We start from the raw sequence: 22143 nt of genomic DNA on the forward strand, positions 1-22143 counted from the left end.
GGATGGGAATAAACTCTCTTTAAACCCCACTGCTTTTAGTATTACAAATTCTTAGTCCAAGTGCAGTGGTTCACACCTGTAATCCCAGCACTTTGGGAGGCTGAGGCAGGCGGATCACTTGAGGTCAGGAGTTCGAGACCAGCATGGTCAACACGATGAAACCCTGTCTCTACAAAATGTACCAAAAAAAATTAGCCAGCCATGATGGCATGTGCCTGTAATCCCAGCTACTCAGGAGGCTGGGACTTGAGAATGCTTGAACCCGGGAGGTGGAGGTGGCAGTGAGCTGAGATCGTGCCACTGCACTCCAGCCTGGGTGATAGAGTGAGACTCTGCCTCAAAAAAGTAAATAAATAAAATAAGTAAATAAATTTGTTTGTAGTAACCAATACCAAAGTTGTAGCAACATAACCTTGATCATAAAAAAGGTATCTGGCTTTGATGTGTTAGTTCATATCCTGTGACTTGGGGTGGTCTTCAAGAATTATACAGTGGCTAGAAACTAGTATCAAGAAATTACATCTTGAAAAACCCATTGGGAAAAATGTTTACAACTTTTTTGGAGGATGTATTTTTATTTTAATCAAATGTTCATGTATACAAAACTTAGGATCCCCCATGACTCCTTCCCCTGTATTTCCTATTTTCCAGAGCAACCACGTTTATCTCTTTTAGCTGCTTTTGGAATTTACTTCTGTTTCTTTCATTAAATAACATCCTCATGTTGTTATTTCCTGATTTTTCAGTTTTAAGTATCTGTGGATTTGCCACTATGAAAGATGAGGGCTTAGTTCTCTTTCATTGCCTTACCACCACCACACACAAACATAATGTTTTTGTCCCTTCCCCTACCATGTTATTGATATAGTATGTCAAACTTTCCATCAGATCACCATTCAATATTTATATTACTGTGACTATGTAAATGCTCTTCACAGCTTGGCCAAGTATTATAGTACACTATTACACCTTTTTCTTCCCTTGTATGACTTTTTTTTCATGTTAATATTTCTTTCCTTTTATAATAAATTAACACATAGTAAAATTGACTCTTTTGGTGTGCTGTTCTATCAACTTTAATAAATGCGTAGATTTGTGTAACCAACACTGCGATTGGGATGCAGAACAGTTCCATTATCTAAAATAACCCTTGTGCTACCGCTTTGTAATCACAGTCTCCCCACATCTCTAACCCCTAGCAACTGGTCTGGGGTCTGTTTTCTGTCACTCTAGTTTTACCTTTTCAGGACTGTCATATAAGTAGAATCATATAGTATGTAACCTTTGGAGACTAGCTTCTTTCATTCAGTATAGTTCTGTACCTTTGAGATTCGTCCAAGCTCTTGCATGTATCAATAATATGTTCTTTTTGATTGCTGAATAGTATTTCATAGTGTAAATATACCACAGTTTGTATACCCATTCACCTATTGAAGGACATTTGGGTTGTTTCCAGTTTGGGGTATTTATTCAAGAGCTGCTATAAATATTCATGTACAGGTTTTTGTGTGAACATAAGCTTCATTTATCTAGGGTAAATACCCGGGAGTAAGATTGCTGGGTCATGTGATAAGTGTATGTCAAACTTTTTTCCAGAGTGACTATACCATTTTGCATTTTCGCCAGCAATATATGAGTTCCAGTTGCTCCGTTTTCTTGTCAGCACTTGACATTGTCAGTAATTTTGCTTTAGCCATTCCAATAGATGTGTAGTAGTATCACAGCATGATTTTAAATTTGAATGACTAATGATGTTGAACATCTTTTCATGTGCTTAGTTGCCATCTATACACAATTCTTGGTGAAATTTCTGTTGAAGTCTTTTTCCCATTTTTTGATTGGGTTGTTTTCTTACTCTTGAGTTTTGAGAGTTCTTTATGTATTTGGGATACTAGTTCTTTGTCAAATAATGTGATTTTCAAAATATTCTCCCACTTGTAGCTTGTCTTTTCATTCTCTTAATAGTGTCTTTCATACAGAAGTTTTTAATTTTGAAAAAACCTAACGTATCAACTTGTTTTCTGTTATGGACAGTGTTTCTAGTGTCAAGACATCTTGAGTTAATTTTAGTATAAAGCGTGAAATTTAGGTCAGGTTTCATTTTGTTACATGTGGATGTCCAATTGATGCAGCATCCTTTGTTGAGAAGGCTATCCTATCTCCATTGAATTGTCTTTGAAGCCTTATCAAAAATCAATTGTCTATATTTCCGTAAGTCTATTTCTAGGCTCTATGTTCTTCTCCAGTGACCTATATGTATGTCTCTTCATCACTACCACATTGTCTTGATTACTGTAACCTTATATAGTACCTCTTAAAATCAGGTAGTATGGGCTGGGTGCAGTGGCTCATGCCTATAATCCTAGCACTTTGGGAGGCCGAGGTGGGGGGATTACCTGAGGTCAGGAGTTCAGGACCAGCCTGGCCAACGTGGTGAAACCCTGTCTCTACTAAAAAATACAAAACCTAGCTGGGTGTGGTGGTGGGCACCTGTAATCCCAGCTACTTGGGAGGCTGAGGCAGGAGAATTACTTGAACCCAGAAGGCGGAGGGAGGTTGCAGTGAGCTGAGATCACACCATTGCACTCCAGCCTGGATGACAAGAGCGAAACTCTGTCTCAAGAAAAAAAAAATCAGGTAGTATGATTCCTCCTATTTTATACTTTTTCAAAATTGTTTTTAATATTTTGGTTCCTTTTTCTTTCCTTATAAATTTTAGAATCAGTTTGTCTATACCTGAGATTTTGATTGGAGTTGTTATATATATAGATAATTTTGAGGAAAATTGATACTTTAGTCCATGAACATGGTATATCTCTCCATGTATTTAGGTTTTCTTTTATTTCTTCAACAGTGTTATAATTTTCAGTGTACAGGATCTGTACATGTTCTGTTAATTTTATACCTAAGTATTTCACTTATTTTGAGAGCTATTATAAATGTTTTCCTCAATTTTTGTATTTTAATTGCTAGTATATAGAAATTGGTGTTTTTTTGAACTACCTAACCTCACTAATCAATTCTAGGGGGTGTTTTGTTGATTTCTTTTGTGATTTTCTATATCAGTAATGTTGTCTGCATTCGTATGTGCAAATGGATGTCTGTTTTCATGAGATATTGGTCTGTAGTTTTCTTGTATTGTCTTTGGTTTTTGTACTGGATAAGCCTGGCCTCATAAAATAAATCCGAATATGTTGCCCTCTTTGCTGTTTTCTGGGAAAGATTATGTAGAATTGTATTTCCTTTTTATTTATTTTTGTTGTTTGTGTGGATCTTTATTTTCTTAGTTTTTTAAGTAAAATTGCATATATGGTGTATATGTTTCAGTATATGTATACATTGTAGCATGTATAAGTCAAGCTATTTAGCATATGCATTACCTCATATATTTGTATTTTTTTGTGGTGAAAACACTTAAAATCTACTCTGCTGACAATTTTTAAGTATACATTATGTCACTATTAACTGTATAGTTAATAGTTAACATCACTATTACCAAGATGTATAGCAGATCACTTGAACTTACTCCTCCTGTCTACTGAAATTTTGTGTCCTTTGACCAACATCTGCCCAATCCCTCCACCTCCTAGCCTCTGGTAACCACTATTTCAGTCTGCTTTTTTAGATTCCACGTGTAAGTGAGATTGTGTTATTTGTCTTTCTGTGTCTGGCTTCTTTTATGTAACATAATGTCCTCCTGGTTCATCTATTGTGTCACAAGTTACAAGATTTCCTTCTTTTTAAAGGCTGAATAGTATTACATTGTGTATATGTAGCACGTTTTCTTTATTTGTTTATTGACGTACACTCTGTACAGGGTGAGAGTTGGAAGTATTTGCTCATCTATTTTCTGGAAACAATTATATAAAATCGGGTTCTTTTTCAGGGAGAGAAGTTGATTTTTAAAATGTTTGGTATTACCTTATAAAACCATCTGGGCCTGGAGACTTTTTCCCAGAAGAATTTAAATTATAAAATCAATTGCTTGAATAGATACAGGATTATTCAAATCAGCTATTTTATCTTAGTCTTGGTATTTTGTGGTTTTTGAGGAAGTGACTCATTTATCAAATGAGGAATTGGTTCACTTCATCTAAGTTGTCAACTATATCTATAACATTGTTTATAGTATTCCCTTATCCTTTTGTTATCTGCAGGGTCTGCAGTGATAATCTCCTATTACATTCCTGATGTTGGCAATTTGTCTTCTCCCCTTTTTGTTAGTCTTGCTAGAGATTTATCCATTTTATTGAACTTCCCATTCCCAGAGAATAAGCTTTTGGTGTCACTGGTTTTATCTCTTGTCTTTCTGTTTTCAAGTTCATTGATTTCTTTCTTCTTTTATTTTCTTTGGGTTTATTTTTGCTTTCTTTTTCTATTTTTTTTTTACGATGGAAATTTACTTTATTGATTTGAGACCTTTCTTTTCTAATGTAAGCATTGATCTATGAGTCTCTACATATCACTTTAGCTGCATTTCACAAATTTGAACATATTGTATTTTCATTTTCTTTCAGTTCAAATATTTTATAATTTATTTTGAGATATTATCTTTGATCCATGAATTATTTGGAAGTGTGTTGTTTAATTTTCAGGTGTGTGGAAATTTTCATGTTAACTTTCTGTTATTTCTTTCCAGTATAATATGGTCTTAGAACATACTTAGTATGATTTCAGTTATTTAAATTCGTTAAGGTTTGTTTTGTCAACAGGATGTGGTCTAGCTTAGTAAATGTCCATGTGTCTTTAATAAAAACGTGTATTCTGTTTTTGGGTGGAGTTTCTATAAATGTCAGATCCAGTTGACTGGTTGTATTGTTCAGTTCTTTTGCTCCTTGCTGTCTACCAATTTTGTTGATTACTGAGAAGAACAGTGAAGTCTATAACTATAATCTTGGATTTTGTCTATTTCTCCTTTCATTCTATCAGTTTTTTTGTTGTGCATTTTTAAGTTCTGTTGTTAGGTGTTATCCATTTAGGATTCTTATGTCTTGATGAATTGACCCTTTTATCATTATGAAATGTCTTTCTTTATTCACAATTACTTTTTTTTGCACTGAAGTCTGCATAATCTGATATCAACATAGCCATTCCAGTTTCCGTGTGTGTGTGTGTGTGTTTGCCTGGTATATTTTTTTCCATCCTTCTAACCTACCTGTGTCATCATATTTGAAGTAAGTTTCTTGAGACAGCATATAGTTTGATTATTTATTTATTTATTTATTTAATTTTTTTGAGATGGAGTTTTACTCTTGTTTCCCAGGCTGGAGTGCAATGGCATGATCTCGGCTCACCACAGCCTCTGCCTCTCGGGTTCAAACTATTCTCCTGCCTCAGCCTCCTGAGTATCTGGGATTACAGGCATGCACCCCATGCCCTGCTAATTTTGTATTTTTAGTAGAGATGGCTTTTCTCCATGTTGGTCAGGCTGGTCTCGAACTCCCGACCTCAGATGATCTGCCCACCTTGGCCTCCCAAAGTGCTGGGATTACAGGCTTGAGTCACTGCGCTTGGCCTAGTTTGATTATTTTTTAATCCACTCTGACAATCTGAATTTTAATTCGTATGGTTTGGACCATTTATGTTTAATGTGGTTATATATATGTTTTTATTTTAGATCTGCCATTTTATTTTTCTGTTTGTTCCCCTGATTTTCATTCATCTGCCTCCTCTTTCTTGTTGGTTATTTGAACATTTTTTTAGTATTCCATTTTATTTAGTATGGTTATTTGTTTATTTATTTATTTGAGATGGAGTCTTGCTCTGTTGCCCAGGCTGGAGTACGGTGGCACGATCTCGGCTCACTGCAAGCTCCATCTCTCAGGTTCATGCCATTCTCCTGCCTCAGCCTCCTGAGTAGCTGGGACTACAGGGGCCCACCACCACGCCCAGCTAATTTTTTTGTATTTTCGGTAGAGATGGGGTTTCACCATGTTAGCCAGGATGGTCTCGATCTCCTGACTTCATGATCTGACCACCTTGGCTTCCCAAAGTACTATGTTTTTATTATATTTATTTGTACAGTGTTTTTAGTGGTTGCTCTAGGAATTACAGTTGTCATTCTTGACTTTTACAGTGTACTTAGTCAGCATTTTACCACTTTGGAATGTCAGTATCTTACTCTACTATTTAGGTCTTTTTACCCCTTCCTTTTTCCTTTATGCCATCCTTGTCTTATGTATTACACCTACATACAATTTATGATGTTATAATTTTTGCTTTCCATCTTCAAGAATATTCTTCTAAGAATATTCTTTCAAAGTTCAACAAAATAGTCTATTATATATACCCAGATATTTATCATTTCTGTTGATCTCTCTTTTTCTGATATTCCAAGTTTGCTTCTGATATCTCCTTTCTGTCCAAAGAATTTCCTTTAACAATTATTTTATAGTAGGTATGCTGACCATGAAATCTGTTTTCTTTATTGAGAATATATTTATTACTTCATTCTTGAAGGGTATTTTGGCTGTATATAGAAACCTAGGTGCCCATTTCTTCTCTTTTAGCACTTTAACAGTTTCATTCTTCTTCTTTTTGCCCTTCATGGTTTCTGATGCAAAATCAGCAGAATTGAAATTGTTCTTCCTTTATAAGTAATATGTTATTTTTCTTTGGCTACATTCAAGACAGTTCTTCATCTTTAGTTTTCAGCAACTTGAATAGAACCTGTCTAGGCATGGATTTCTTTAGGTTTATCCAGTTTGGGTTTTGGTGAACTTCTTGAAGCTATAGATTTATGTCTTTCGCCAAATTTTGGATGTTTTCAGCCACACTTCTTCAAATTGTTTTTCTGCATTATACTCTTTCTGTTTTCCTTGTGAGACTCTGATGACACATATGTTAAATCTTTTGGTATTGTTCCACAGTTCCTGAGGCTCTAGTTTGGGTTTTTTGTTTGGTTGTTTTTTTTTTTTTTTCCCCAATATTTTTTTCTCTTTTGTTTAGATTTGATGATTTCTATGGATCTGTCTTCAAGTTCATGCATTCTTTCATTTCTGTTCTGTTGAAAAGAGGGCCAGGGATCTCAATATTCATTATAAAAACCTTCATTTATTTCCTTAATAATTTTTTATTATGATTGCTCCATCCTCAGTTTTACCCTCCAGAATATTTCTGGTCTTCTGGCAGATAAAGGAGATGTAGTTGCCTGAGTCCTTGGAATAGGGGAGAGTATCTGGAGATCTAAGTCCTACTTACACAGACTTTCAGCCAGTGTGCTTTTTTCATTCCCATTTTACACCCTCAATTCCAAAAACCTTTTAGTACAAATTTCTGAGTTTTTAAGGTGTATATTGTATAGATTTGGGTTGCTTCTCAATTTTTTCACTACAAACTCAGGATTCCACTTTCTCAGGACTGCTTAATCAGTTGTCACTTGTCTGCTTTCCTGTACCCAGAAAGTAGATGGTGTTTTCTCCTCTTCTGTTCTCTTTGACTCTAAAAATTATATCCTAAATCTCTTTATTATTTTGGTGGCATTTCAGAAGGGAAAGTAATAAATTGTGAATTCAAACTGTCATCTTTACTTGGATTCAGGAAAAAACTATAAAACCTAAATTTTATATGCTCATATAGGAACTATAAATGATAGTTTTTCTTTGTCTTCTGTTACATTTTAGGATGAGATCCCCACTGGAATGCCATGCCTGGAGTCAGTGACCATAGGTGATGACATTTGGGATGAGAACTGGTTACCTCTACAGGCTAAGATGGGAAAAGGAGGTGATGCTGCCTCCCATCTATTTACTGCAAGCGTTGGTGGAAAGAATCAGTATTCATCATGTAAAGAAATGCCACAGAAGGTTAGATCCTAGGAAAAATAGAAAGCAAATCAGGCTGGGCAATGCAGCTCAAGCCTGTAATCCTAGCAGTTGGGGAGGCCAAGGCAGGTGGATCACTTGAGCTCAGGAGTTCATGACCAGCCTGGGCAACATGGTGAGACCCTGTCTCTACTAAAAATAGCCAGGTGTGGTGGTGTGCACCTGTGTTCCCAGCTACTTGGGAGGTTGAGGTGGGAGGATCAGTGCTTGAGCCTGGGAACTGGAGGTTGCAATGAGCCAAGATCATATCACTACATTCCACCAGCTTGGGTGACAGAATAAGACCCTATCTCCAAAAAAATATAAAAAATAAAAAAAGGAAAAGAAAGCAAATCAGTACTGAGAAAAGGAAATTTAAATTTCATTGTCTAGGTCTCAAGAAATCTATATATTCTGGAATTCAAAAGTATTTATCAGACCATAATTCAAAGAATACATGATTTTAAAAAATGGTAGTGGCATGTAGGGGGACAGAGGTTTCATCATGGGACAATAAACCATAGACCAATTTTTGCATATCTGCCCTTTTAATCATTGTGATTTTTATTTTATAATTGGCCCCTAGTCAAGGCCCTTAGGATCTATAAATAAGTTAAAGAAACCATTTTCTCTAATTCTACTTTTGTTGCTTTAGCCTTGTAATATAACAAGGCTTTCTGGAGTCAGCATATTTGCTAATATTAGGTCTAACTATATATATAAATTATTTCCCAGTGGCTATAATAGTATCTGAAATTATGTTGCTCCTTCCTGTTTGTGCTATTTAAATACTAGATGATCATGAAAAAAATCATCTAGCCATGAAAAAGATATTAAAGAAAACACTACAAAAAGAGTTGTATTTATTTTTGAGATCCATGTGTTCAGAGTTCAAGATACTGGGTATGGACCAATAGAGCAAGGAGGAAAGTCACACTGATATAGAAAGTTAATAAATACCTTTTGGTTTAATATGTGTTGCTTTCTTGCATTTATCTTGTCCAAGTTATCCTTTTTGGATCATGGGCACTTTATCTCAGTTTATGTTGCCATTTTTTCATTATAGGACTGGTGTTTTTCTTTTTTCTTTTTTTTTCTGAGACGGAGTCTCGCTCTGTCGCCCGGGCTGGAGTGCAGTGGCCGGATCTCAGCTCACTGCAAGCTCCGCCTCCCGGGTTTACGCCATTCTCCTGCCTCAGCCTCCCGAGTAGCTGGGACTACAGGTGCCCGCCACCTCGCCCAGCTAGTTTTTTGTATTTTTTAGTAGAGACGGGGTTTCACCGTGTTAGCCAGGATGGTCTCGAACTCCTGACCTCGTGATCCGCCCGTCTCGGCCTCCCAAAGTGCTGGGATTACAGGCTTGAGCCACCGCGCCTGGCCAGGACTGGTGTTTTTCTATCCCCAAAGATACATGGGATGATTCTTGGCAGCCTTCAGGCCTTGTAAATGGAACGAAAGTAGAAGTTCATAAACCAGAAGTACTGGGTGCTCAGCAAAAAAATACTGGCACAAACAGGACTCAAAAGGTAAATATCTAATGCAGGTTATTGGGACAGGTTTGCATAAGGAAGTCCTTTCATTTTTAGAAAGCAAAATTGTCTCAATTTACATAGTTTGATATTGCCTATCTCTTAACAGGTTCCTGTAGCTATTACTGTTGATAAATTTGACTTTTTGGGCTTTGTACTAGAGTTATGAGTGCATTTGCACCCCAGAATGCTTGTGGTTAATGACCGCTCTCAGCAGTTGTAGAATACATATACATAAAATATAGGTTGATTTAAAAATGAAAACATAATTCCTTATTGCTTCAGAAGAGAATCCTGAGCCTAGAATTTTTAAAATGATTAAACCTCTCTTAGAGATAGAGAAAATTGGGATTTTCCTATAACTTAGTCATAATTTTAAACTCTGCGTCTGTTGCACAATATAGACTAGTTTCTTCTTTCACATTGCTTTGGCAGAAAGCAGTAATCCTGGTGTAGAATATTTGTTTCAGGTTTCCTGAATATATTATGAGCATCCTGAAAACAGCAGGACAATTTGTGTGAATCATAAAATTTGACTGCCAGACCTCTTTACTTTTTGTGTTACATTGAAAATAAAGAGCCTAAGTCTAGAAGACTTGTTGAAAAGCAGATCTAGGGAAGAAGAACCTTCTAAGTGACACATTTCCTTCAGACTATGGTTACTTTGTATGACAATAGTAAAGTCATTCTGTATTTCATAGAATGGTCTCTTCCAGAAATGTAGCTTACTTAATGCATGAATTTAGTTTTAGGATAAAGTAGGCTTTTATATTTTGTTTCTCATGTTTTTTTTTTTAAATACAGCTTTATTGAAATATAATTGATATACCATTATAATTTGCTAAAGTGCACAATTCAATGTTTTTAGGATACATAGCTGTGCAGCTATCACTACAGTCTATTTTAGCATATTTTCATCACCCTCTCAAAAAAACCCACCCATGACCATTAGCAGTCATATTCCTTCCCCTTCCTCTCATAGCCTTAGGCAGCTACTTACTGATCTGCTTTCTGTCTCTACAGATTTGTCTGTTAAAAGGCATACAGTATGTGCTTTTCTGTGATTGTCTTCTTTCACCTAGAATTAATAATGTCTTCAAAATTCATCCTTGTTGTAGCATGAACCAGTACTTCATTCTTTTCTATGGCTGAATAATATTCCCTTCTATGATATACCACATCTTGTTTATCCATTCATCAATTGGTGGGAATTTGGGCTGCTTTCACATTTTGGCTATTATGCTGCTAAGAATGTTCAAGTACAAAGTTTTGTGTGAACACATTTTAGTTTTTCTTAGGTATATAACTAGAAGTGGAGTTTCTGGATCGTATGGTATTTCTGCTTTTAACATTTTGTGGAACTGGCATACTGTTTTTCAAAGTGGCTGCAACATTTTATGTTCCCCCCAGCCGTGTATGAGGGTTCCAGTTCTCCATATCTTCAACACTTATTGCCTGTTCTTTTGATTATGGCCATGCTAGTGGATATGAAGGGTGTCTCATTATGGTTTTTATTTCCATATCCCTGATGGCTAATGATGTTGGGTGTCTTTTCATGTGCTTATTGGCAGTTTATCTTCTCTGACAAGATATTCAGATCCTTTGCCCAATTTAAAAGTAGGTTGTCTTTTGTTATTTAGATATACGAAAATATCATATTACAAGTCCCTTATCAGATACATTATTTTCAAATTTTCTACTCTTCTGTTTTTCTTTTTCACTTAATGGTGTGCGTTGCAGCACAAAAGGTTTTTTTTTTTTTTTTTTTTTTTTTAAGTAAAATCCAATAGATTTTTTTATTTGGTTATTTGAGCTCTTGGTATCCCCTAATAAGCCATTGTGTGACCCAAAGTTACAAAGATTTACACCTGTGTTTTCACCTAAGCATTTTATAATTTTAGCTCTTACATTTAGGTTTTGATCCATTTTGAGTTAATTTGTTATGGTGTGAGACAGGGTCCAACTTTATTCTTTTGCATGTAGACATTCAGCTGTATCAGCACTAGTTGTTGAAAGGATGATTCTTTCCCCATGAATTGTCTTGGCATGCTTATTGAAAATCAGCTGACATAAATGATTGGGTTTCTTTCTGGACTCTCAATCCTATTCTCTATGTGTCTGTTCCTATACCAGTGTCACATTGTCTTGATTACTCTAGCTGTTTAATAAGTTTTGAAATCAGGAAATCTGAGTCTTCAAACTTTTTCTGTCGTGTAGTTTTATGCTATTACTTTATACCCCATGAAGAGAATTTACAATGTTAAAATCTTTACTGTATCATAATGAACTTCTTAAGGTGTATTTCTTAAGAAAGTTTTCTTTTTCTATGCCTTTTTCTATTCCTATTCTAAAGCAACCTGTACTTACTATGCAGGTTGAATATGCCTTATTCAAAAGGCTTGGGACTGGAAGTATGCTTAGGATATAGTCCTCTCCTGCTGTCTGTATCTTCAACCTCTTTCTACTGGAGTGTTCTCATAAGCATTTAAACATGTTAATGTACCTTCCATCTAAACAAAATTTAAGCATTATAAATTTTTTTAAACCCACAGTCCTCTCTAGCTGCCACACTTGTTTTTCATCCCCTCTGTAGACAAACATGTTTTGCCTTTGAAAATCATAAAAGTACTACATATGCAGGATTTTAAAATTCAAGTAGTTCTGAAAGTTATGGAAATAAGATATCCTTGCCTCTTCTAATCCAACTCCGTCATAAGCAGTTTCTTGTGTGTTCTTCCGAGAAACTAAACACATACATGAGAACATAATACACATACCATTCAGCACCTTTCCATATGAGTACTTACAAACCTACCTCATTGCTTTAAACTCTGGCAGAGTATGGATATGCCACGCTGATTTAAATAGTTCTGATGAATATCTTGTTTTTAAGATTTCGTGTGACTGTCAACAATACTACAGTGATTATCCTTCAAGTCACCATCTTTTCCCATGTTGCTGAATTAGGTGGACATGTTTTAACCTTACAGTACCTGATTGCTCAGCAATATTTGAAAGTAACCTTGCATTCCTTCTTGAAACATAATCTTCCTTTGGCTTTTGTGATGCAGTGATCTTTTTTCCCCCACCTCCCAACGTACTTTCTAGGCTTGCTCCCTGTGATGTCTCCCAGAGTTCTGCCCTATGCCATTTTCTTACTCCTTGCCATGTTATCATTTATTTTGGTATGTAACTAGATAAACATATGGTAACCCTATGTGTAACATTTTGAGGAACTACCAGGATATTTTCCAGAGCAGCGGTGCTATTTTACATTCCTACCAGCAATTTAAGAGTACTCCAGTTTGTCCATGTCAACACTTGCTGTTCTTTCCAATGATTATAATCATCTGTCTTTTTTATTATAGCCATTCTAGTGGATGTGAAGTGATTTGGGGCATTTCTTCATGTTATGAAACATGTTTCATAAATCATGAACATGTTTGTTGAGACTAACGTGTAGTTCCATCATGGTATATTTCCAAACAACTGTGAGGGAATCAATTGTTTATAACTACAGAAGAATAAATATGGTAGAGCAGTGCTTCTCAAACTATAATGTGCATACAGGTCACCTGGGAATCTTGTTAAAATGCAGATTCTTATCCAGCATATCTGGGGTAGGGATCAAAGCTCTTCATGTCTAGCAGGCTTCCAACTAATGCTAATGTTGCTGAGTGAACACCACTTTTGAGTAGTAAGGCTCTAGATTACTCTTAGAAGGGAAAGACTTACTGTCAACTAATTGCTTAAATTTACTATACATACTTGCTTTCAAATGTCATACAAATTTAGAGTGAAATTCAGAGTGAAAGCTATCAGGATGCATTTAAATATGTGTCAACAGTGCATCTTTCTTAAATCATATTTGTCAAGAAAGAAGATATAGCTGTTTAAAAATTTTTCTATGTATTATCTATTACACAGCAAAACATAGGCAGTAGGGCATGACGTAAAAAGCACTGTTCTGTGAGTGCTATAATCTAGGTCCTAGTCTTTACCCCTGACTAGTAATTTTAAACAAGTTACCTTTTGTGCTCTGAGTTTGCCCACCTGCAAAGATTGGTTTGAACTAGTAATCTCCCCAGCTTAAAAAATTTATATTAATAAATATTGATTTACTTAATTATTGTAGTTTATTGAAAGAATTCACTGATTCTCAGCCTCATTTTAAATGAAGATAAAAGGTAGCTCAAGTACACATGTGAATTGCATAAACTATGCAAAAATTTGAGTCCAGATCTTTGGTTTCCTGAAATAACACACTGTATTGCCCAGTATAGCTATCTGGAGTTTTAGAATTTCTTTTTTGCAACCAAAAAAGGTTATACACACAGGCATTTGTATATTATATAATTACATAAGCCACATTCATGCCAGCCATCTTTGAAAGTGAGCCGCTATAGATTTTTGCCACAGAAGGAACATTTGCTGATATTAAATGTGTGATGTATATAAGCCAGAAAAACAAGCCTACATCTGTTTGTACATTTTTTGTTTCAGTTTGCTCTAGGCAGATCCCAGATGATAAACCACTTAGTTCAGTTTGTTACAGCTTGATCTGATGGGGTCCTTTTTACTCATGTTAATGTCAGTTGACATCACCAAAGATGAATGCTATTAAATGACCATAGAGTATACTTACTTCAGCAATGACTATATGGTAGGAAATGGGGTCTGTTTCATAATGGTTAAAATTTGGCACTCCCTTCACTTAAGCTCAAGTTCAGTCTCAGTTTGGAAGTTCATCTTTTTCTCTCAAACCCTGGCCTTTTTGTCCCTTCTGAGGAGCATGCAGCTCTTGCCTCCTTTCTTGGCTAGCTGCACACACACTGTTTCCCTGACTGAGGACTGAGTGCCCCTTAGGGACGGGGATCCTGTCTGACAGGGAGGTGGCATGGTAGAGCACAGAGAACATAAACTGGCCTCAGTTCAGATCTACACCCTGCCATTTACTGATGGACGTTGGATAACTTAACCACTCTGTAAAAGCATTATGCTAAGTGAAAGAAGACGTAGTAGCACCTACCTAGGACACCTGTTCTGATGTTCAAATGAAGAAACACATGCAGATAAGCTAGCACTGCGCCCAACACGGGGTGCTCAGTGAACGTCACTTCTCTCGTGCCCTGCCCCCCTTTCCCAGCCTGTGTATGGTAGCACTCGGTGCCCTGTTTGCTTATGGGATGTGTTCCATAAATGTTTCTTGAATTGAATTTATGTTCATTAAGATAGAGACGGACTCGCTTTTTCTAGAGAGTATCTAGGTTCTTGAAAGTGGGTAGTTTTATTTATTAATTATAATATGGAAATATTTGTATTTTGCTTATAAGTAAGGAAATAGGGCTTAATTCTTCTTATACTAACATTTTTCATGCTTTTGCCCCATTTTTCCCATTCTGCAGCAACTAGACATAAATGGTTCTTCAGATTCTTCCACACTGCCCAAATTGGAAGAATTCTATACCTCTCTCACCCAGTCAGAGGACCAGAGCCAGTCTGAACCCAACAACAGTCAGACTCAGCCAAAGCAAATTCAGCTTTCCACAGCAGTACCCCGTTCAACTCCTGCAGTGGATGATTCTGCAGAAAAGCCCTCTGGTTCTGGTATGTTTGTGTGTACTTGAGCATGCTCACAGTTGACAAACATGATGGTTTGCCAGGTTGCTAAAAAAACCTTCATTTATCCCTTGCAAAATATGTCTTGAAACTTGACATTACTGACATTTGTGTTAAGTCCTTGTTTTATGTTTGGGCTCAATTGTTCCTTTAACTTTGCCACTCTTCTTTCTGCACTTCTTTTGGGGGGTGGGGGGTCCTATTTGTATAGAGTAAAATTTTCTGGCTGTCAAGTGTATAGTTCTTTGAGTTTTGACAAGTGGATAGTCTTGTCATCACAGCCATAATCATGATAACATTTCCATCAGCCTGAAAAGTTTCCTTGTGCCCCTTTGCAGTCAGTCCCATTGCCTGCTTGCTGGCTTCTGGCATGTCACATTCCTTTTTCTAGAATTTCATATAAATGGAATAATACATAGTTTTTATGTCTGGCTGGCTTCTTTCACTTACCGTAATATTTTAGAGTTTCATTTATGTTGTGCCAGTATCAGAAAGTTGTTCCTATTTATTTGCTGAATAGTATTCAGTTACATGGATATACCACAATTTACCTGTTTACCAGTTAATGGACACCTATGTTGTTTCCAGAATTTGACCATTATGAATAAAGCTGCCATGAACATTTGCACACAGCTCTTTGTGTAGAAGTATGTTTTGATTTCTATTGAATATATACATAGAAGGCCGGGCACGGTGGCTCATGCCTGTAATCCCAGCACTTTGGGAGGCTGAGGCAGGTGGATCACGAGGTCAGGAGTTCAAGACCAGCCTGGCCAAGATGGTGAAACCCCATCTCTACTAAAAATACAAAAATTAGCTGGACATGATGTCAGGAGCCTGTAATCCCAGCTACTTGGCAGAGGCTGAGGCAGGAGAATCGCTTGAACCTGGGCGGCAGAGGTTGCAGTGAGCTGAAATTGCATGACTACACTCCAGCCTGGGTGACAGAGTGAAACTCCGTCTCAAAAAAAAAAAAAATTTATATATACATACACACACATAGGAGTGGATTTGCTAGGTCATACAGTAACTGCATGTTTAACTTTTTAAGAAGCTGCCACAATGTTTTCTAAAGTGATTGCACCAATTTGCAATCCCACCAGCAAGGAATAAAAGTTTCAAGCACTCCACATCCTTGCCAACAGATGTTATTGTTGTTGTTTTTTTTTTTAATTTTCACGTATTTGGTTTTTTTTTATTATACTTTTAATTTCTAGGGTACATGTGCAGAAGGTGCAGGTTTGTTACATATGTATACATGTGCCATGTTGGTATGCTGCACCCATTAACTCATCATTTACATTAGGTATATCTTCTAATGCTATCCCTCCCCCCTCTCCCCACCCCATGACAGGCCCTGGTGTGTGATGTTCCCTGCCCTGTGTCCAAGTGTTCTCATTGTTCAGTTTGCACCTATGAGTGAGAAGATGCAGTGTTTGGTTTTCTGTCCTTGCAGTAGTTTGCTGAGAATGATGGTTTCCAGCTTCATCCATGTCCCTACAAAGGATATGAACTCATCCCTTTTTATGGCTGCATAGTATTCCATGGTGTATATGTGCCACATTTTCTTAATCCAGTCTATCATTGATGGACATTTGGGTTGGTTCCAAGTCTTTGCTGTTGTGAATAGTGCCGCAGTAAATATACATATGCATGTGTCTTTATAATAGCATGGTTTATAATCCTTTGGGTATATGCCCAGTAATGGGATGGCTGGGTCAAATGGTATTTCTAATTCTAGAGCCTTGAGGAATCGCCACACTGTCTTCCACAATGGTTGAACTAGTTTACAGTACCACCAACAGTGTAAAAGTGTTCATATTTCTCCACATCCTCTCCGGCACCTGTTGTTTCCTGACTTTTTAATGATAAGCCATTCTAACTGGTGTGAGATGGTATCTCATTGTGGTTTTGATTTGCATTTCTCTGATGGCCAGTGATGATGAGCATTTTTTCATGTGTCTGTTGGCTGCATAAATGTCTTAGTCATGAAGTCCTTGCCTATGCCAATGGCCTGAATGGTATTGCCTAGGTTTTCTTCTAGGGGTTTTACGGTTTTAGGTCTAACATTTAAGTCGTTAATCCATCTTGAATTAATTTTTGTATAAGGTGTAAGGAAGGGATCCAGTTTCAGCTTTCTACATATGGCTAGCCAGTTTTCCCAGTGCCATTTATTAATTAGGGAAACCTTTCCCCATTTCTTGTTTTTGTCAGGTTTGTCAAAGACCCGATGGTTGTGGATGTGTGGTATTATTTCTGAGGGCTCTATTCTGTTGTTCCATTGCTCTATACCTCTGTTTTGGTACCAGTACTAGGCTGTTTTGGTTACTGTAGCCTTGTAGTATAGATAGTATAGTCAGATAGCATGATACCTCCAGCTTTGTTCTTTTTGCTTAGAATTGTCTTGGCACTGCAGGCTCTTTTTTGGTTCCATATGAACTTTAAAGTAGTTTTTTCCAATTCTGTGAAGAAAGTCATTGGCAGCTTGATGGGGATGGCATTGAATTACCTTGGGCAGTATGGCCATTTTCACAATATTGATTCTTCCTGTCCATAAGCATGGTATGTTCTTCCATTTGTTTGTCTATTTGATTGCGTCTATTTGATTCTTCTCTCTTTTCTTCTTTATTAGTCTTGCTAGCGGTCTATCAATTTTGTTGATCTTTTCAAAAAACCAGCTCCTGGATTCATTGATTTTTTGAAGGGTTTTTTGTGTCTCTATCTCCTTCAGTTCTGCTCTGATCTTAGTTATTTCTTGCCTTCTGCTAGCTTTTGAATGTGTTTGCTCTTGCTTCTCTAGTTCTTTTAATTGTGATGTTAGGGTGTCAATTTTAGATCTTTCCTGCTTTCTCTTGTGGGCATTTAGTGCTATAAATTTCTCTCTACACATTGCTTTAAATGTGTCCCAGAGATTCTGGTATGTTGTGTCTTTGTTCTCATTGGTTTCAAAGAACATCTTTATTTCTGCCTTCATTTCGTTATGTACCCAGTAGTCATTCAGGAGCAGGTTGTTCAGTTTCCATGTAGTTGAGTGGTTTTGAGTGAGTTTCTTAATCCTGAGTTCTAGTTTGATTGCACTGTAGTCTGAGAGACAGTTTGTTGTAATTTCTGTTCTTTTACATTTGCTGAGGAGTGCTTTACTTCCAATTATGTGGTCAATTTTAGAATAAGTGTGATGTGGTGCTGAGAAGAATGTATATTTTGTTGATTTGGGATGGAGAGTTCTGTAGATGTCTATTAGGTCCACTTGGTGCAGAACTGAGTTCAATTCCTGGATATCCTTGTTAACTTTCTGTCTCGTTGATCTGTCTAATGTTGACAGTGGGGTGTTAAAGTCTCCCATTATTATTGTGTGGGAGTCTAAGTCTCTGTAGATCTCTAAGGACTTACTTTATGAATCTGGGTGCTCTGGTATTGGGGGCATATATATTTAGGATAGTTAGCTCTTCTTACTGAATTGATCCCTTTACCATTATGTGATGGCCTTCTTTGTCTCTTTTGATCTTTGTTGGTTTAAAGTCTGTTTTATCAGAGACTAGGATTGCAACCCCTGCTTTTTTTTATTGTCGATCTTTTTAAATTTTGCCAGTCTGTTGGGTATGTAGTGGTATATTATTGTAGTTTTAATTTGCATTTTCCTGTTTACCACGATGTTCACCATCTTTTTCGTGTCCTTATTTGCCATTCATATATCTTCTTTAGCTAAGTGCCTGTTCAAGTACTTATTCACTTTTTAAATTGGGTTATCTTCTTACCTACTTGTAGAAGTTCTTTATTCTGCACACACATTCTTTGTCAGGTATAAATATTCCTCCAGTCTGTGTCTTGCCTTTTAGTGTCTTTGGAAGAGCAAAAGTTTTCAAGTCCAGTTTAGTGATTTTTTTTCTCTTTACAATTTGAGCTTTGTGTATCTTGTTTAGAAATCTTTAACTCAAATAGCTAAGATTTTCTTCTATATTTTCTTATAAAATGTTTAAAGTCTAAGATCCAATTCAAGTTAATATTTGTATAGGGTATGATGTGAGGATCAATGTTTATTTTGTTTGCATCTGAATGTCCAGTTGTTCCAGCACCATTTGTGGAAAAGACTATCTCCAGTAAATCGCCTTGATACCTTTGCCAAAAGTCAATATACTATATTTGTGAGGATCTGTTTCTAAAATTTCCATTTTGTACTCTTGGTCTATATGTCTGTCTTTATATTGCTGTCTTAATTACCATGGCTTTATAATAAGTATTGAAATCATATAATGTTAGTCCTCCAACTTTCTTTTTCCCAGGTTGTTGTGCTATTATAGGTCCTTTGATTTTCACATAAATTTTAGAATTAGCTTGTCAATGTCTACACAAAGTCTGCTAAGATTTTGATCTGATTAAGTTTGTAGATCAATTTGAGGAGAATTCTCATCTTAACAATATTAAGTCTATCCACATACTACATTTTTTGTTTTGCAACAAAATTTTAATTAGAATGTAAGTTGTTCAGTTATACTGTACTTCTTATGTATAATTTTCATAAAATATTTTGTAAAAACCTAGGATAAATTATATGATTTAAAAAATTTTTTAAATTGTTTTACTTCAGTATGTTTTTGGGGAACAGGTGGTGTTTGGTTACTTGAATAAGTTCTTTAGTGATGATTTCTGAGATTTTGGTGCTCTCATCACGTGAGTGCTATACACTGTACCCAATGTGTAGTTTTTTTATCCCTCAACACCTCCACCCTTTCCCTTGAGTCCCCAAAATCCAATGTATCATTTTTATGCCTTTGCATCCTCATAGCTTAGCTCCCACCTATGACTAAGAACATATGATGTTTGGTTTTCCATTCCTGAATTACTTCACTTAGAATAATAGTCTCAAATTCCATCCAGGTTGCTGTGTATGCCATTATTTCATTCCTTTTTATGGCTGAGAAGTATTCTATATATACACACACACAACACACATATATATACACACACATATATATATATATATCATATTTTCTTTATCCACTCGTTGATTGATGGGCATTTGAGCTAGTTCCATGTTTTTACCATTAAAAACTGTGCTGCTATCAACGTGTGTGCAAGTATCTTTTTCGTATAATGACTTCTTTTCCTTTAGGTAGATACCTACTAGTGGGACTGCTGGATCAAATGGTAGATCTTAGTTCTTTAAGGAATCTCCACACTGTTTTCCATAGTGGTTGTAATAGTTTACATTCTCACCAATATCATAAAAGCATTCCCTTTCCACCACATGCATGCCAACATCTTTTTTTTAATTATTTTTTGATTATGGTTATTCTTGCAGAAGTGAGGTGGTATCACATTGTGGTTTTTAATTTGCATTTCCCTGATAATTAGTGATGTTGAGCATTTTTCCATATGCTTGTCAACCATTTGTATATCTTCCTTTGGGAATTGTCTGTTCAAGTCCTTAGCCCACTTTTAATGGGATTGTTTCTTTTTTTCTTGCTGAGTTCTTTGTAGATTTTGGATATTAGTCCTTTGTTGGATGTATAGATTGTGAAGATTTTCTCCCATTCTGTAGGTTGTCTTGTTAACGCTGCTGATTATTTCTTTTGCTGTACGGAAGCTTTTTAGTTTAATTAAGCCCCATCTATTTAACTTTGTTTTTGTTGCATTTGCTTCTGGGTTCTTGGTCATGAATTCTTTGCCTAAGCCAATGTCTAGTAGGGCTTTTCCATTGTTATACTCTACAGTCTTTAAGGTTTCAAGTCTTAGATTTAAGTCTTTGATCCATCTTGAGTTGCTTTATAGGGTGAGAGATGAGGATCTAATTTCATTCTTATACATGTGGCTTGCCAATTATCCCAGGACCATTTGTTGAATAGGGTGTCCTTTCCCCACTTTATGTTTTGGTTTGCTTTGTCAAAAATCAATTGGCTGTAAGTATTTGGCTTTGTTTTTGGGTTTCCTATTCTGTTCCATTGGTCTATGTGCCTATCTTTATGCCAGTACTGTGCTGTTTAGGTAACTATGGCCAAAAAAAAGTTTGAAGTCAGGTAAAGTGATGCCTCCAGATTTGTTTTTTTTTTCTTAGTCTTGTTTTGCTACAGGGGCTCTTTTTTCGCCCCATATGAATTTTAAGATTGTTTTTTCTAGTTCTGTGATGAATGATGGTAGTATTTTGATGGAAATTGCGCTGAACTTGTGGATTGCTTTTGGCAGTATGGGCATTTTCACAATATTGATTCTACCCATCCACGAGCATGAGATGTGTTTCCATTTGTTTGTGTCATCTATGATTTCTTTCAGCAGTATTTTGGTTTTCTCCATATAGAAGTCCTTCACGTCTTGGTTAGCTATATTCCTAAGTATTCTATTTTTATTGCAGCTATTGTGAAAGGGGTTGAGTTTGTGAACTCAGAAAATCTGAGATAGGTCTCAGTTAATTTAGAAAGTTTATTTTGCCAAGGTTGAGGATGTGTCTGTGACAGAGCCTCAAGAAGTCCTGATGACATGTGCCCAAGGTGGTCAGGCACAGCTTGGTTTTATACATTTAGGGAGACATGAGACATCAATCAATATATGTAAGAAGTACGTTGGTTTGGTCTGGAAGGTGGAACAACTTGAAGCAAAGGCAAGCAGGGAGGGAGCTTCCAGGTCACAGATAGGTGATTCACAAACGGTTACATTCTTTCGAGTTTCTGATCAGCCTTTCCAAAGGAGGCAAATCAGATACGCATCTCTCTCAGTGGGCAGAGGAGTGACTTTGAGTAGAATGGGAGGCAGTTTTGCTCTAAGCAGTTTCCAGCTTGAGTTTTCCTTAGTGATTTTGGAGGCCCAAGATAATTTCCTTTCACAAGTTCTTGATTTGATTCTCAGCTTGGTCACTGTTGATGTATAGCAGAGCTACTGATTTGTGTGCATTAATTTTGTACCCCAAAACTTTGTTGAATTCATTTACCAGTTCTAGGAGCTTTTTGGATGAGTCTTTAGGGTTTTCTAGGTATACAATCATATCAGCAAACAGGAACAGTTTGACTTCCTCTTTACCGATTTGGGTGCCCTTTCTTTCTTTCTCTTGTCTGATTGCTCTGGCTAGGACTTCCAGTACCACGTTGAATAGAAGTGGTGAAAGTGGGTATCCTTGTCTTGTTCCAATTCTCAGGGGAAGTGCTTTCAACTTTTCCCCATTCAGTGTAATGTTGGCTGTAAGTTTGTCATAGATGGATTTTATT

General features: G+C 36.5%; 1 protein-coding gene across 6 annotated transcripts in view; it reads left to right on the plus strand.

Moving 5' to 3' along the window:
• TDRD5 (tudor domain containing 5) overlaps positions 1-22143 on the plus strand; it is a 90446-nt gene that overhangs the window by 57465 nt on the left and 10838 nt on the right. For all 6 annotated transcript variants that reach the window (XM_030936262.1, XM_030936260.1, XM_010375673.2 and 3 more), the window contains 3 exons: positions 7623-7805; positions 9185-9328; positions 14737-14938. In XM_030936262.1, the coding sequence (XP_030792122.1) occupies positions 7623-7805; positions 9185-9328; positions 14737-14938 (529 nt within the window). The remainder of the gene's footprint in view (positions 1-7622; positions 7806-9184; positions 9329-14736; positions 14939-22143) is intronic.

This window comes from Rhinopithecus roxellana, chromosome 8 (genome assembly GCF_007565055.1).
Source record: "Rhinopithecus roxellana isolate Shanxi Qingling chromosome 8, ASM756505v1, whole genome shotgun sequence".
Classification (NCBI taxonomy): Eukaryota; Metazoa; Chordata; class Mammalia; order Primates; family Cercopithecidae; genus Rhinopithecus; species Rhinopithecus roxellana.